Below are 18187 nucleotides of genomic sequence, written 5' to 3' on the forward strand. Positions count from 1 at the left end.
CAGGGCCTACCTGGACCCCCCTTTCTGTGTTTTAAGAGGTGGGAGAAATAGTTTTTTTTGGGGATTTGAAGCTTTGTTCTCGGGGCCTTCACTATTTCTTGCCCCATCAAACCTCCACTGGCCTTTTTGTGTTTTCAAAACCCTGAATGCTTTATTGAAAATATGCATACATAACACTTTTCCTACACAACAATACAAAACAGTACAATCACTTTTGTAAATAACACATTAAACGCAAAGCCACACATCACCCCTTCCCACCATAGCCCAAGGAACTTAGAGATGCTACAGTAAGCACTTGGTATTCCCCACCCAGGCCCTCCCCACCACCACCTCTGAGAGAGAAATAAGACATAGTTAAATCAGAAACAACTCCCTTGGTAAACTCAGACAAAAGAAGAGTGGACACCAGGTTGCATACAGAAATAGCATTTGTGAATTGAATGATAGGCTTGAAACTCTTGTTAGGGTTTAGTGTGTGTGATTTGCCTCAAGTCTTCTGAAATAATGTAGGGTGTGGAGGAGTCCATTCTGCATCCAGGAGTTGAGATAAAGGTTCCCAAAGTGTGAATATCAGATCATGACACGTTAACCTACAGAAAACACCAAGTGTGCCAATTTGGCTTTGAGAAAGATCAGATCAATCAACAATGGCACACCAAGAGAGAGAGATTTCGGTCAATTACACAGACATGCGGTAAAGTAGATTTTCACATGAAGGAAACTCTTTAAAGGCGAGGGGTGGATAAGTTCAAACCTGATTTGATTGTAGGTAACACATTTCCTAAAAACTATCCCCACTCCAATTGACATGGGTGGTACTGTGCATATTCATTTGTAATAGTAGTGGTAGATAAAATGCAACTGAACACAAAGAAACAAAAGAAATATATAAAAGAAAGATAACAGGGGGTTATAAAGAGTACAAAAGAAATGAGGAGTCCAAATGTCTGGTTATATTTTAATATGATCATACAGGGATAGAGGTCAACCAAAAATGATATAATGTGAACAAAAAATTTAAGTAACAAAAAAAGTTCAATAAAAACAGACAGAAAAGCACTGTTTTAAACATGTTTTACTGTATATCAGTCTGTAGCAAATAGTCATTACATACCCTAAAAAAGGGAGGACGAAAGCTTTGAATGGCGAACTGACCACTGAATAACTTGGTTGGAGAGCAAGGGTGGGGGGAGGGGGGGGAAGAGAATTCTCTCGATCCAACAGTGGTATACCTCGAGATGAGGCTGCTGTGCCTTGTATGCACGAGGTTCCGTTTTATAATGTCTACAAGATGATTAGTCACTGCTTTTGGGTGCATAGAGGCATAGTGAGGGTTCAATTCCTTTAGCAATCTCCGGTAAGGTTTTGAGTCTTTGCCAATGTGACCTTTCAAGCCATCAGAATGGCAAGTGCAGTGACTTTAAGACTATGAGAAGCTTATGGATTTATGCCATTGCAGTAGGTGCGACTGAGCAAAAAGACCACGCAAAGTGCAGTGGTGGGGGTGTCATACATACCGAAGGTTTGTGTGCAACTGTATGAATAGGAAGGCTGTGTGTGTGTGTGTGTGTGTGTGTGTGTGTGTGTGTGTGTGTGTGTGTGTGTGTGTGTGTGTGTGTCTGTGTCTGTGTGTGTGTGTGTGTGTTTTAGGACTGCAACAACACTGTGGGCTCAGAGAGTGGTTCTGGTTATTGGTGCCTCTTCTCTCTCGGGCCGTGCTTACTACTCGTTCAATAATTACAAACAATAACTCCTCATATGAAATGACCCTCTGCTAAGAACACAACAGTTTTACAGCTTTTTGAAACATGCCTCACTCAAAATGCTCTTTTGAAATCTTCCTTTTCTTCCCCCCCTCCCCCGCCGCCCCCCCCAACAGAGACGATTCATTGGCAATAAACTCAGTGCCGTTTGAATGCCACGTGGTAAGGAGAAGAAGAAAAACAATTGTAATGTAAAATTAAAGCCCCAGATTAAAGAAAAGTTCTTCTTTTACAAAATGGCTCTCAAGTATTCTTTGTTCCACAGATAGAGGTCCCTATGGGGCTTTGGATAACTTAGAATTGGTTTAAAATCCTCTTTACAATTTTACTATGGGATTAGGAGCGTAGGGGAGGAGGGGGTGTGAATCTTCTGCTGGTGTGAATTGAACACACATACAAAAACACGCGCCAATTAAACCTGCACCCACAAATGTCAACTCTCCCACTAATGTGTGCATGCATAATTGCTCTCGCTCACTCTCTCACACACAGAGGAGGGACAGCAGTCACTGGTGTGCAATCCAAGTTGCACGTGAACTCTTTCACATCTGAAAGTGTGTCTTTTGAGAAAGGTCAGAGTATGTGTCCTGACAGTGGAAACCCCACCTCACCACCAACGTCTGACCCCCTCACCGTTGATATGTGACCTGTGAATCCCTCTGTCCATCTCCTCTTAGGCAGATGTAATGGGAGTTGTGCAGTAGCTAGTTCAACAGAGGGGGTTGGGGCGGCTGTCAGCTGGAAACACTACAGCGACCGTCCATGTTAGAAGTTAAATTAAGGAATAAAAAGTTTGTTTTCCTAATGTCGAGAAACACAAAGTGGAATCTTCACGCTAAAGCTTTCCACGGGCACTACTTGAGCTAAGATTCACCTCTTAAATGAGAAATACGCTATGACTATCATAAAAAAAATCCAACATTTAGCATAGCCTCTTTTTTTTTTTTTGTGTGTGTGTTCTTTGTCAGATGGTCGGTCTGTGTTTTTATGGTGGATTTGCAGCCTTTGTCCAACAGATCGAATGCGAAGAATAGAGCAAGAGAGTGGGGAAGAGGAAAACATACGTACAGAAGAGTTGCTATATGCACCATCCTCCCCCAACAACACCCCACCCATGTCCTTGGAGACATTATACAGGTAATGTGAGACAAACAGGCAGACAAATGGTAGACGGCTGGTCTGCTGTGTCTGTCTGGAGGAATCACGGTGGGGGGGACTTGATGTGCTCCAAGCTCAAAGTGGAAGTGGGTTTCCCGGGAAACTGCTGTGTGAGGACCTGGCATGGCTGGTGGCCATTCAGCCAGATGGGGTGAGAAGGGTCAGTTGGAGGAGAACAGCCGTTACATCTCACCAGTGGATGGCGGTAGTTTCCCGCTGGGCATTGACTGGGTTTCCTCTATGTCAGGATCAGGTTTTGGACGAGGACCTGAATATTTAGAGTGTCCTTCATCACCTCCACCATTTTCTTAAGGTCAGTCAGAAGACGCATTTTTCTCACTTTTGTTTTCTCTTTTTTGTCTTGGTGGCTTTTTGTGGTTTGTTTTTCTTGTCTTGCTTTAGGTTGGTGTTGGATTTGATTCGCCCGTTGAGATCTCGTTTTATTGTGGGATTCTTGGATTCTTGTTAAAGAGAGATGTCATCTGCTCCATAAGTGACCATCAACTGTCCATGTTACTGCAGTTTTCTGCGGAGAATAATAATAACGATCAGGTGAATAAAGAGATGTAAAGGCTGATTTATACTTCTGCGTAAAATCTTCGCCGTTTCTACGTACGTAGGTACGTGGAGACACAAACCTACGCCGGACCCTACGCCGTAGCCTGATGTGCACCTCTCGAAAAATGTAACTACACACCTCCTGTGGCTTGGAAGCGTTGCATTTCCCCCCTGACTCATTTCCTGGTTCTCCTTCTCCATAAACAACATGAAATCAAGGAGAGGGTTAACTTTTCCTGCTACAGATTTCCCACCGTGGTCAGAAAGAACAGGGGGGACACTTTGTTTCTCTCACTATGACTCTAGAGTACTCGCTCCGAAGCTAATCGCAGTCACTCTCTCACTTCTCCCTCGCTCTGTCACACACTCCCCACACGCACACACGCCGGCTCGACGCACACACACACCAGCGCACAAGTATAAACATCAGGCCACTTACGTAGGCTACGGCGAAAGCTCTGCGTGGAGCCTCCGCAGAACCATAAAACGGGTTTAACACCTTGTGATTAATTTTGGTGATCAAAATGACGTTTTCTTTTGCTAACAACACTTACATCCACTATGGTAAAAACAGATTTCGCAGTTACCGTTGAGTGCTTCCGCCTCTTGTGAGTCGAGGAAAGGTGCAGGACCCCAGACACGCACTGTGCCGTCATCGGAGGCGGAAGCCATGAGTCCCGGGATGGCCGGGTTCCAGCTCACACAGTTAACGGTGCGTGTGTGGCCTGTTAGCTCAGCAATGGGAAGTTCACCACGCCTGTGCCAGATGTACACTTTGTGGTCTGTAGAGAAAGAATGACAAGACAACAGGTGGAAGTAAAGATAGCCAGTAAACGGTATGAAATATGACAATACATGGATAATAGTTAAGAGAAATTCAGAAAAAAAAATTGCAATCACTGCTGAAGCTAAATTTATGTCAAGTCTGATGATACGAGTCAATACTACACCACTAATCAGCAAGGATCCAGTAAGAAACGGCACCATATCACACCACACAGAGAAGACTTATAATGCAGGACACTGGGATTTTTCACTTAACACAAACACACAAGATTCTAGTCTCCCACAAAGTCCAAAGAATGAGATGAAAATGTGTCAGCAGGGGCCGCCTAAGTACTACAGTTTGTTACAAATAGCCACGGTGTTATCCCTGTCAATATGTTGCCCTGCAGTACTCTTGGACTGTACCTTCGCTGCCACTGGCAATAAAGTCTTCGTTGTGGCCTCCAAAGCAGGAGTGGATGGTGTAGAAGCCCTGGGTCACACCTTGGTATTTCCTCACCAGCACACGGTCCTGGAGGTCCCACAGGTGCACTCCCTACAAAAGATTGTGGAAGAATAGCCTATAACTGCTGAAGCGTCCTGCATAGTGTCTTATCAAAACAAACTGTGCTTTATATAAGTGATATTAATAAAAGGTGGAGATATAGCTCACCTGAGTTGCTACATTTAACAAAGCTAATCTCCCGTTCTTTGAAACCGTAAAAGACATGATAGGGTGGTCCTCCTGAACTCTGTAAAGGACATGTAAACAAGACACAGGCAGTCAGGCACTGTATGGAATAATGCAAATATACAAAAATTCTGTGTGCGTGGACAATGATTGGGTGGGGACTTTAAATATCCATCTCCTTTCACTGGCATTCATGAGCAAAATGTGTCGTATTTTCTTTTTTATTACACTTTTTATGTTGCTTTTATGTTATGTTGCTCTTAAGTCTGTATACATGCCATTGATCAAGAAAGAAAAATTCACATCATTACAAAAGCACCCACACATCGCAGTACCTCTATACCGGTTCTGGACTGGTATGGAATTTAAGATTCCAAAAAATAAGAAGTGGTAGTGATAACTACAAGAATAAAAATAGAATAAATAAAATAGGTAAAATGTGTCGTATTTTCAACTAATAATTGAAACATACTCTAGATATACTACATTACAGGGTTTACTAGGGCTGACACATACATGTTTCTGTCTGTAAGGTCCTCGAAGTTGTACCCCCGGATACGTTGGTGTGTGTCCGAGGCCAGCACGGCCCTGCCATCACCCAGGCACCACAGGCACTGCACTCTCACGCCCTCCCAGGAGTCCAACAAGTTACCGTCCAGGTCCTGACAACACAAACACAGACACCTCATCTCTCATTCTTCACAGGGGAATGAAAACATGGACAAAGCATATTATGGTGAAATTATTTACCAAGAGGACCTGTTAGCTGCTCTTATTTTCTGCTCAGGCACCAACACAGTGCAACAATCAGACAATTAAAAAAAGTACTTTCCTTCCTCTTAACAACATGTCACTGGTTTGTCACACAACACCAATGAAACAGCTGTACATTTTGGCATTTCTACTTTACTTATTACTCACACATTTCTGCAGTTTGACAGTTTCTTTTTTTTTTTTTTTTTTTTTTTTAAATGTGTGGGATATAAGTTCAAATATTCATTTCCAGCTTATAAATATTTACAGACATTATCAAATGAATCATTATCAACCTCAATTTTCCCCTCTGGGGATCAATAAAGGTTTAGCTTATTTTATCTTAACTACACAGAGACCTGGTCATGCACAACAAGCATAGATACACACATAAACCATATTCCCAAAGATAGGAGATTAAAAAAAAATCATCCTTATGGGTTCATGGCTAGAAAATCAATACACATCACAGATCCAATTATCTCGAAGTGGTCTGTTTAAGGTCAAAGCAACATTTGAGCAGATGTTTAAAAGCTGTACATGACTTACATACAGTGTCTTCCCTTTTTTAGCGCCCCCCACCTGCCTTTAAAACACAACAGGCATTCAGCATTGATTGACTACAGAGATGATCCATAATTCTTGAGAGAAAAATGGGACGATAAATATTGGAGGCATTTACTGGTTCAAACACATCCCACTTAACAATCCTGTTCGGGGAAGAAAAAAAAAAATGTATCCATTCACTTACACACTGATAAAACTGTCCCCTCTGTCCTCCGGTGACGAAGCGTTTGCCATCAGGGTTCCATGCCACACTGGTCAGACTGTCTTCATGGGACTGAGACATTTTGGTCCGCAGCTCCCCCGTCTGCTCATCAAGGGGATTGGCAGAGACAGTTGAAAAACAAGAGGAGAGATAAACGGGGGGGAAGGGAGACAGCAAGAAGAAACATTAAGTAAGAGTCGGGGAGGGGTGGATAAAAGGAAATGAAAGGGGAGGGGAAGGGAAGGGAGAGGTCATTGAGTACACACAGCCTACAGAGTAGCTATGGGAGGCTGAAAGGCCTGTTTTTCTTATGTGCTCGTTTACTGAATTTGAAATAGACAGCTCAAGTCTTTGACATCACCAACCTATGCTGTTGTAAACTCGTGTTCACATGTAAAACAGGGCTGGCATTTGGAAACATGCCAATTAAGCGGTATCACAAGTATAGGTTTACTGTATGTACAGTGGGGCCTGAAACGTTACCTGAACATTCCAGAGCCACAGCTCAGAGCAGTCGTCAGGTCCACAGGCAATCAGGTAGGTGTCATCGGGACTCCAAGCCAAGTAGGAGACGCCGTATGCATGACCCTCCAGGGTTCGCAGCAGCTTCAACTGGTGGTTCTCCTACACAAAGATAAGACGAAGGGGATTATAATAAAATTAATTCTGACACACTGAGGGTTGGGCCCTCTTTTGCAGTGGCGCTAGGGTTCCAAGTTTTCAAACTGAAGTCAGAGTGCACATTATGATTTGATACTATAAATAAAATTGAAAATGAAATAGATTCCAGACTGCTACAAAGTCCAGTCTTCATGACAAATTCATTTTCATCATTCCATGCACTAAATTCAAACCAGTATTTAAAAAAAAAAAAGTCTTTCCCCAAGTCTGAACCGACATAAAAGAACCTGGACGACAAGCCACTTCTGTTAATGGACGTCATTTGTTTCAGGGTTCTTATTTAGTAGATAGAAAGTAAACAGCCTTTCTACTTTCTTTATAAAAACAGACACCAGTGTTCCTCACAGAAAGAGAGGACCGACCAAATTCAGAAGTTAAGGATGCAATGAAGAGTACCATATTTATTCTCAGTAACATATCTGAGACAATGACAGACTTCACCAAAGGGCTTAACGAGTAGAACTTATGTATTTCTTTAGATCATGTCTCATAATCTAAGACAGAAAATAAAAGTGCTTCAAAGAGTGTTTTATATGCACAAACGGGTTATCATGGGAAATTCTAACGAAGTACATATTTTAAAATGCCAAGAAAAACCTGCCTGCAAATGTAAAAAACCAATGACCACGACATTCCTGGAGGGTAATTTTAGCTGTGGACTAAATCATAAAAAAGGCAGTGTGTTAATTTAGGCATTTTTCACACTTACCGGGTCTACTTGCCAAATTATGACCGTAGTGTCTTTGGAGCCAGTGGCTAGTTTGGTGCCGTCATTTGAGAACTTACAGAACCACACCTCGTTACAGTGCTCTGTCAGAATCTGTTGAGTGTAACAGGGGAACTGCTTCCTGGGATGCGGAGAAAGACCAAAGGTTAAAATCTTCAGTGTTTAAGTCAGCAATAGTAGGTCTTCTTTGCTTATAATGTCTATGTCTCAACACGTTGCAATCATAAAATCATAAAACATAGGGCAAGGATAGAAAAAATTATGAGAAAATGATAAAGGCTGAACTTATGAAACCACAAGCATAGTGCAGCCATAATACAGTAGTAAAATGCCAGGGGCAGGACATCAAAGAGAGGCGAAAGGAGTTAAGACTTCTGACACAGGAGACAAATTGTAAAGGATTTCAATGACATTGATATTGGACTCTAACTTAACCTTCAAAAGTCATGTAAAAAGGGTGGCAAACAAGGTTAAATTCAATCTACAGAATTTCAAACAAATCAGGCCATTTCTTAGTCTAAGTGCTGCCAGAATGTATATACACACAATGATATTCTCACACATTGAGTACTGTTTTACAAATTGGTCATTAACTAACATGACAACGCTTAAGCCTATTGAAGTACTCTTCAAGAGAGCCATTCATCACTGTAGCATACTGGAAAAACACAAACTATTGAGTTTTGAGAATTTAAAATTTTTAAGTATGCCTGTTTTTTTTATATATAAGGTTATACATCATCAAGCCCCTCCCCCACTGAATGACTTCTTTCAAAGAATTGAGAGTGGTGGTAGTACAAGGGCTTCCACCAAAGGGGACTGTGTAATACCTTTTAGGCGCACCACATTTGGACAAACTGTTTTGTCAGTAAAGGGAAATAAATATTGGAATAGCCTGCCCCCCACAATAAGGGACCGTCCCACATATATCAATTTTAAAACTCATTTAAAAATCTGGCTTTTAGAAAACCAAAGCTGCACTCACTTTTAACTGCCTCACCCATTTTATTATGTGTGACATTTACACGTTCTGTTGTCTTGTCTGTTGTTGTTAGTGTTTGTCTTGCCTCTCAAACTATGAGGGTGTTGCATGCTTGTTATTGTTTTTATGTTTTACTTTTTATGTATCTGTAGCCTAGGGACAATAGATGAAAATTAGCTGGTGCTAACTCTAGCATATTTACATTGTGTACTGATGTCCATTAATATGCACTGTCCCTATCTAAATAAACAATTAAATAAACAAATAAAAAATACAAAAGCAAGGCTTTCAGTCCATATGCATCAACATTTTAGTTTTATAACAACAGGTGCTCAACTGGTGCATACATATCAGATCCTGCAGCAGGATAGTTTAACATTAAGGTCTTTATGGCCCTGAGCAGCATGCAAGCTGTGCTGTACCAACCTGCTGCAGACATGATCGAGGAGGAGAGAGACTGAGTCCAGACTACTGTCCAGCTTTGTGTTGTGATAGAGGCAGCGGTCCCTCTGCAGCTCTACTGCTTGCCGCAGCAGGGTCTGCAGCCGCCGAGGGGGCAGCATCACAGAGGGTGGCAGGTATGCTACGAGGAGAGATAAAAGTAGACATATTGGTTATGTATTTAGTAGTGTTGTAGTCATGTAATATGTGTATTAGCTCTACAGAGTTAGCGTATAGACAGGTCTCCTCACTCTGTAATTTGTCCAGCAGTCGGCAGCGTGAGGCAGTGCCCTTGCCCTCCCACTCTGCCTTGGCCTTCAGGTCCTCAGCATGGCTGCACATTAGGTACCTGCAGGAAGACACAAGCAGCACAGATCAGAAAAATAACAACGTACAGTACACAGGAAATGATAACATATACAGTAATATTATCACAACAAAAAAAAGTTGCCAGCAGGAGCACAACATAGTGATTCGTATGGTGAGAATCAGTGACAATAGGGTGAACATTTCTTACCAATACTACACCAAGTACAGATGTAATGCAAAGAAAAATAAACACTGCGCACTCAGAATGCAGAGTTACTTGTGGTTTCTAGAGTATCTAAAAGTAGAATGGGAGCCAGAGCTTTCAGCTATCAGACTCCTCTGCTGTGGAACCAGCTCCCAGTCTGGGTTTGGGAGGCGGACACCGTCACCACCTTTAAGAGTAAACTTAAAACTCTCCTCTTTGATAAAGCTTATAGTTAGGGAGCGAGGAGTTGCAACGTTCGCCTAGACTGGCGGGGAGGGTCTATAGCTGCAGACATGGCACCCCTTCTCTTCTCTGCTTCTCTTCATAGTCGTCAGATTAATCTACCAACCCTTATAGAACTGGCTATGGTTTGCCTTGCACCAGCTCTTAATTATGCTGTTATAGTTTTAGACTGCCGGGGGACTTCCTTTGATACACTGAGCTCCTCTCTCTTTCCATCTGTGTGCATCCATGTCACAGCAATGCTTGTTACTAACTTAGCTCTGAGGAGCTTATTCCCCGGAGTACTTATGTTTTTTCGTCCAGCAGTTTTCCTTGGATTAGGGTGGCACCTAAATCATGGTTGCAGCTGTCGCTGTGGTCCTGCTCCGCGCCCTGCTACGCTCTGCAGTGCCCTGCTACGTCCTACTACGCCCTGCTACGTCCTGCTATGCCCTGTATGCCCCTGTAACTTGATGAACAATAGCTGTGTGACAAAATTGAAAATTCTTATCTACAATGTCATTTTCAGGATGGATTTGACTGGTTAAAAACTGTCCTGGTGCATGAGAGATATATTCCATTCCAATGACTAACCAGCCTCCATTAAAAAGTCTCTCTGGCTCTATAGTTGGCTCAGTGGTGGGAGCTGTATTATTAGTGATTACAGAGTTATCTAAGTTTGCAGGTGTGTATTTGTGTAGACTGATATGTAGTCTGATGATGACTATGAGACAGATGAAATATTAAACTTGTAACCGTACCCGCTAAGTACATGGATGCGATCTGTGTTGTACTTGAGTGGCGTCAGCTCTCCCCGGAGAACTTGCAGAGCCTCCAGGACTTTGCCATCCTCCAGATATTCTAGGTACTTCTGCTGCAGCAGCAGGAACTTCATACGCTGAGAAGAAGAGAGACATAAGTACAGAGAAGAAATTTTATATTAAACTGAAAAGTAAAGGAAGTAAGGAAGAAAAGAATGAGCTTATACTACTGCATCCAGTTTCCCTTTGATAAGAAGCGATTTCAACCACTGATCAAACAGCTGGTCTGCATAGCTACAGAAGGACACAGAAAGCTTTCTAGGTACAGCTGTGCATAGCAACAAAAAAATAAAAATAATCCCAATATGAAATGTATGCTGTCATTTGCCATAAATGCTTGAAATGGTGGCAGCATATTGCAGGGCAGCTTGTTTTCATTATCAGAACATATTTATAGATGTAACCAAGACATATGGTCATGCCAATAGCCTACTTTCTTCATACTCAGAAGACCATTGGCAAGTGTTTACCAGTCGCTGCTGCTGATCAGTGTTCACATTTGTGGTTTCAAGAGTCTCTGTCTTATCTAAGGTATGCAGTAGGAACTGCAGCCCTGACAACGGGTGCAAGCACATAAATTCAAGAAAACATCCACCCACAAAGGTCTACAAATAAAGAGTGCAAGAACACATATCCTAACTGTCCAACTAGGCCTGCAATATGAGTAAACTGCCTACCAGAACTGCAGTGAAAGTCATGTTGACAATGACAACACTAACCTAAAATGGCTACCTACATTGTACATACAGCTGAAAATCAACAGCTACAGCAGCTGTTCTTTAAATAACCCAAATGGTGATGGCAGTTAGAGAGACTTCTGACACGGAGCAGCAGGCACTTGACTGAGACACACGGGACCATTTTTAAAGCTCATCTTGTCTGCTAATTAGCATGCTAGCTGGGGCTAATTAGTTGGAGCTAAGCCTCATTTCCAAACTAATACTGTACAGTATGTACTATGGTACAAATCTTCACAGTATAAAATGTTGGCAGTTACATACATGTACTTTTGGAATTTTGTATTAACAACAAATCATACAAGAAAACTTACATATGTCAATCAAAATGCCAAGTTAAAATTTGCAGTCTTTTCTAAAAATGTAATATTTTACTTTTTCCCAAAATGTTTCCTTAAGCTCTTTTTCCACCATTCAGTTATTTAAATTTTTTCCCCAGCTGTGAGTAGATCTCCTTTATTTCCAGTGTGAAATGCATTGTGGGACACTAGTGTAGTTCAATGCCACACTTAAAAAAATCAAGCAAATTTGGCATGCTTTGTACTAAAATAAAAAAATAAAATAAAAAAAGAGTAGTGAGTACACTTCATTTTCATTACTTCTCAATTTGGATGCAGTACATATGTCTTGTTAAAATGACTATGCAGTGTGGAATTGGTATACAGCTATGGTTATACTCTTGCCGTTATGAATGAAAATATTTTTTTAAAGCTGACATTGATATTTGAGCTTTTAACAATTCTGATAACAATGTATTGGCTTACAGTCATTTGACATAAACACATAACACATGAATGAGTGTCCCTTCATTTGTTTTATTAAACCTAATTGTGACAATAATATGTACTAAACAAGATATGTTAAATTTGAAAAATAAACATGTCAGTAATCTCCAGGGGACAATGTAAATAATAGAGAACTGACCATTTCAGACATATCTTTGGCATTTCTGTAATGCAATTTCTTGTTATAGATCTACTGCCATATGCACAATACATCTGCAGCAGGCTAAGATCAACTAATCAGAGCTTTAGTTGCATTAAATTTTATATATAATTTTTTTTACGGCTGGATATATATATATATACACACACACACACACACACACACACACACACACACACACATATATAGGCTGTCAATCGATTTAAATATTTAATTGCTGTTAATAGCATGATTGTCGTAGTTAACTTGCGATTAAACGCAAATTAATTTGTATCTGTTTTAAATGTACTTCAAAAAAGGTATATTATTCAAGTTTTTAATGCTCTTATAAACATGGGAGTGGACAAATATGTTTGCTTTATGCAAATGTTTATTATTATTGCAACAATCCAAAACAATGACAAATATTGTCTAGAATATTCTCCAGAATAACCTCAACGGTACTGTATGCTCACAAAATATGCTGAAAGCATAATATGGCAAACGTAATCCCATCAAGCAACAACAGATGGGTATATTGACCTAAATGTAACATTACTTGGTAATACTAACACAATGTAGTGTCCCACTTTACACTTGTACTTCTTACTTCTTACACCTCTTACGTCTCCGTTGCAAACTATCCAGCGCGGCCTGCCTTTGGCGAGGGGGGAGGGTTCTCTGCATCAGCCGTATGCTTGGCCAGCAAGTGGTATTTGAGACTCGACGTACTCCGGTGGTAACTCAACTCACATCGACAGTACATGCAAATAAACTTTAGTCTTGTTGAGATACCCATCTGGAAGGGCTTTGAAACTGCACTTGCAATTCAAAATGACCCTTTTCTATAACCATTTCTGTTCACGGTTGGTTTCCGATAGCCATCATGGATGTGTTAAGAGAAGGGTGGAGTGGCCCGAGGCCCAAATCACAGAACGCATTAATGGTGCCTTATCGTGCTTGCAAAGCCAAACCACATTTTGTTTAAAAACGACAGAATCACGCATTCATTCCCTAAATCTAATGAGGTGTCCATTCCTGCTGCTATACTTTCCGAGGCGTCATCCAGAACGTTTTGGCTTTCAGTGACCCACAACAAGAACCTGCAGCCCTGCATTTTAGCGAAACCATTCTAGAACCTCCAGTTGTGACTTCTAACTGGCTGTCATTCAGTTCAAGGGGAGCTTACCACAATGGCATTGGGAGAATGCATCAGTGCTCTCAGCTCATTGAGATCATTCTCAGCCTAGATCAAAACAAAGGGAGGGTGATGGAGGGGAGAGACAGAGAGAGAGAAATGGTTAGCTCAGCAGTTTCCATGCATGGAGAAACAAAACGTATCACACCAGCAGTAATACAGATATTTTGGTCAAAAAACATACTGGTCTCCTGTGATATTTACGCAGTAGAAAAACTAGATTTCAGGAATTAAAACAGTGTCAGGTTTACGATTGGTTTGTGGAGAGTACAAACATACTCGCCACATCCAAAAATGTACCACTATTTGGGTCAAGGCTGGCGTTATTTTCCCATCCTGCAGTTCTAACATAGGGTCATTATTCTAGAAGATTCATAAGGCCATATTTAATAAGATGTGTGCTTTCATAAGCCTCAGCTCTAAAATGTTGAAACGAGAATTATTCTGCTGCAAGAACAGGGTAATACAGCCGAGAGTGTTGATTAGAGAGAAAAAAAATTTCCTAAAGTGTGCCAATATAAACCTAATATTTTCAGATTCAACATTACCGGCCTGATGGTGTCCTCACAACATCCTGCAGTACCACTCTGCTATGCTTTGGGTGTTCTGATTGACAATTTTTTTGATCTTTTAATATAATAATGGGCAGACATTGGGGAATGTGCCTTGTTATTTTGTTATACAAATGACAGAAAATGGTTCGCTAGAGTAGGCTAATAAGTGATAATGAGCAGTTTATACTCACCCTTAATAATTCAAGACCTGTTGACCAACCAAACATTCTTTTCAACCACCAGAAGTCAGATTTTTCCACGAGCTCTCAATGATAATAATTTGAACCCGATTACATTTTGTTCTTTTAAATACAATCCATGACATTGAACGTCACAACTTGAATCATGTGATTAATGGTTACAGACTTTAAATAAAGCTATATGCCCTATAATTGCCAGTTCCAAAATCAAATAGCACTTTAACAGTAAGCTCTGTTAGTCAAGAAAAGAGTTCCATTGGTATTTATCAGGAATGTGTATGAGTGGCCTAAATGCACACCACTTTAAGTACTTTGCTTATGCTTTCCCAAGCTTCCTTTAACACTTCCTAACAGGAATCATACTTGCTTTTGTCGATAAGTCATATGAGACGATTGCATAGATAAATGTGCTGGTTTCTTGACAAAACAAGCTCTTCATCTTACAGTACAATACAGACAATAGATCACCAGGAAGGTCACCAATTCCCTGTCTATCGAAGTGCATGCTATTATGTAACCATGGTAACCCAAGACCAACCTTGTCCCATTCCCCCTCCATGACATGGTTGCGGAACTTGGTAGCTGAGGAGTGTTCCAGTCTGCAGCCTGATTCCTGCATCAGCAGGTCCACTGTCTGACTGCAGAAACACAGAGAGAGACAGACACACAGAGAGAGAGAGAGAGAGAGAGAGAGAGAGAGAGAGAGAGAGAGAGAGAGAGAGAGAGAGAGAAGACAAAGTTAGCTGACAGACACAAGACAGGTGAAATAAAAGAAAGCAGAGGAAAGCTTTAAAATGTATTATAAATCAATCTTAAGAATCAAGTGCAAAGATAATATTTGCAACAGAGCCCAGTCAGGACTTGAAGTTAGCTCATGATTATTGATTATATAAAGTGCCATTTCCAGGCAGATTACTCAACTTTTCTTGTTTATCTAATCACCTATTTCACCACTGTGACTGTACCATGGTCACAAGGATAGCAAATAGGTGAGTGGGAGATCTGCAACAATATTTTTAACACTGGGACAATAATAACGTCATTGGCTGACAATAGGATGAAGGCAATTTCATGGCCAACAATGTCGGAAGGAAGCCAGCCTAACACAGTTGTGTCCCCAGAGCATTATTTGTGGACAGTAGGAGGTTCACTAACATAAACCCGAGCTTCCACTGCAGTTGAGATCATCCTCTCAGCCTGTAAACCATGAACCATAACCATCTGTCCAAACACCACCTCTCTGCTAAACACACTCCACCACCACAAACAAGTCTGCTGAGATATGTGTGTGTGTGTGTGTGTGTGTGTGTGTGTGTGTGTGTGTGTGTGTGTGTGTGTGTGAGAGAGAGATAAGTGGGTTGGGGTTTGGGATGGGGGTGGCTGACACCTTCAGCATGATGACATCATTTTCAGGTATCAATGGAGTGGCGCAGCAGCTCTGTGTTGAGCCTTTCATCCAGCTGGCTGCTACATTGATTTCTCTTGCATATTCCCCAGCTGAAATGTAGAGGCTCTGTCTCATACCAGAATGCCCCCCTTTGTAAACACAGCGATGTAAGGCTGTCTTTTATAATGCCTTGTAATGGCAGCTACACTTTCTCAGCTGGAGACCAGAGATCTGCGGATGTCTAGCTATCCAACAGTGGCTACCCGAGCCAGAGGGCTAGACATACATTTCTTGAAACCCCCACTATGCTATAATTAGATTCAAACACAGCGCTTCCATCTAAAACAGCTGATAGAAAGCGCATTCTTCAGCCGCCATGAAACCAACAGATTCTGTTCAATCCAGGACCAACTGTCGCCCACTGTATCGACTGCTGTCTTTAAATAAATACAAGCCTCGATACATGCGTGTTACTGTTTGTGACTGACTGTTGACACTTTGCTCTGACACAGTGACAGCGACAGAACAATAAAGACATTAATCTAGAAAGAAAATGATGATGTTCGGTAGATAGCTGCATATGGTGATTAATTTGATATAATAAAGACATGGACAAAATGACAGCCCAGGACGTGCAAACGGCGCACTCGGAATACTAAAATAACCAGGGCAGTTTTCATAACCATGCTAGTTATTACAGTGTGGCCGACCTACCCACCCAAACGGTCTTGCAAAAAAAACATATTATTCTTCCCGAGGCAAACAAGATGGAAAATGAAGAAAACCACCAACCAACAGGGCGAAAACCGACATTCACAACTCGCACTAACATTTCCTCCGCATATTTTTTTTTTTGCAATAGCATTTAAACGCACCAATGTACACTGCAAACTCGATAATCCTGCTTGTGTAAGAAGCTAAATCAAGTGTTATCCATTCGCGTGACATTCATTTAATGCTTTGCAAACCATAATAAGTCAGCGGATCTCTGAATAAACGTTACTAGCTAGATGATGTAATGCCTTTGATTCCGTGCGAAATATATAATGTTAACGCATCATTGCGCTACTGGCATATGAAACATATTTCAGCCAATTATAAAATGTGTTAAGCAGACACATTTTAGACGGTGTTTTATGTTTGTGTGAAGGTTTAATGTCAGGACATAGCACCTCAGCGCAGGCTAGTGCGGTTAGCTATCAAGCGAACTGTTATTGTGCAAGATGGACCCCTTCTTTATACCAACAGCCGAGCTCACAGGCTAACTAACGTTAGCTAACGTTACCCCATCCCCCATGTTTGTGTCTGTCAAGCACACTAATAGCGCCTTTACCATCTGCTATGTAGCTGTTTTACACGAAACACCAGTAATGTCGATTACATGTCATGTGTTCAACTGTAACATTATATACTTTTGTAGGTTTTTCATCGACTTTGAATAAACTTACTTCAGCCCTAGTCCGTGGAGATGTTGCCCTATTAATCGTATGACATCTTCCTCCGCCTGCGATAGCCGTTTTTTCTTTTTCAGAGAGCCGACCTCCGAGCCCGAGGCCGTAGAGGCAGCCGAAGTCCCCGAACCGGGCCCGGCTGAAGCACCGTTACTGGTACCGACACTATTGCCGTTGTCTGTGCTGGAGAGAAGCCCATTGGAGTGGGTTCCGCCAGCCGAGGATGACTCCCCGTTTTGTGCGCTGTTTAGGCAGGAGAGCTCTGGAGATTCTTGTCCCTGTCCTGCCCCGTTTGCCTGCATACTGCTGCTAAGATTGTTGACAACACTTCGGTTAAAGTGGATGGCAGAGGTGGCTTGAGAGTGTGGAGAGTGAGTAGCAAGTCCTAATACAATTCCCGAAAGGCCTGTTACAACCGCTGAAGCCCCGGGCTCTCCTGCTCCCTCCGCCGCCGAGGCTCGGTGCTTCTTCCGCGGGGGCGGCGACGCTCCGCCGGTGTCCGAGTCGGAGGAGGAGGAAGCGGAGGCCAGAGTTTCCTCACCGAGAGCGGCCGTGGTTAGAAGCCGGCGGAGCTCCGGGTGGGAAATCAAGGTTAAGCTTCCAGATTTGAGACCTTGTTGTTGGGCTCAGACCGGACTGTCAATATGGGAGCGCTGTCAGTTAGCCCGTTTTTGTTGTTGTTTCTCTCCAAACAGCTGCAGCTCTAATGGAGTCCTGACGCCCTGACGTAACCGGAAATTCCTACACTACCAAGTTTCCGGGTAGAACTATAATCCATGGGGGGCGCATGAGATGCTAGTTAGCATAATAATTAACTGACAACAATAACACATCACATTAAAATTCATTTGACTGTCTATAGAGACCTGACTTTAATATATCCGGAAT

At 41.8% G+C, this 18187-nt stretch overlaps 1 protein-coding gene across 1 annotated transcript; it reads right to left on the bottom strand.

Moving 5' to 3' along the window:
• Positions 1 to 947: 947 nt before the first annotated feature.
• LOC144533217 (WD repeat-containing protein 26) lies at positions 948 to 17920 on the bottom strand. Its single transcript, XM_078274448.1, has 14 exons — positions 17297 to 17920; positions 15000 to 15099; positions 13699 to 13755; positions 10789 to 10925; positions 9543 to 9640; positions 9277 to 9433; positions 7851 to 7989; positions 6944 to 7084; positions 6443 to 6562; positions 5455 to 5600; positions 4921 to 4999; positions 4674 to 4803; positions 4070 to 4264; positions 948 to 3450 (listed from the first exon to the last, which is right to left on the bottom strand). The coding sequence occupies exons 1-14, from the start codon at positions 17599 to 17601 to the stop codon at positions 3425 to 3427; spliced, it is 1830 nt and encodes a 609-aa protein (XP_078130574.1). The 5' UTR covers positions 17602 to 17920; the 3' UTR covers positions 948 to 3424.
• Positions 17921 to 18187: the final 267 nt, after the last annotated feature.

This window comes from Sander vitreus, chromosome 18, assembly GCF_031162955.1.
Source record: "Sander vitreus isolate 19-12246 chromosome 18, sanVit1, whole genome shotgun sequence".
Taxonomy (NCBI): domain Eukaryota; kingdom Metazoa; phylum Chordata; class Actinopteri; order Perciformes; family Percidae; genus Sander; species Sander vitreus.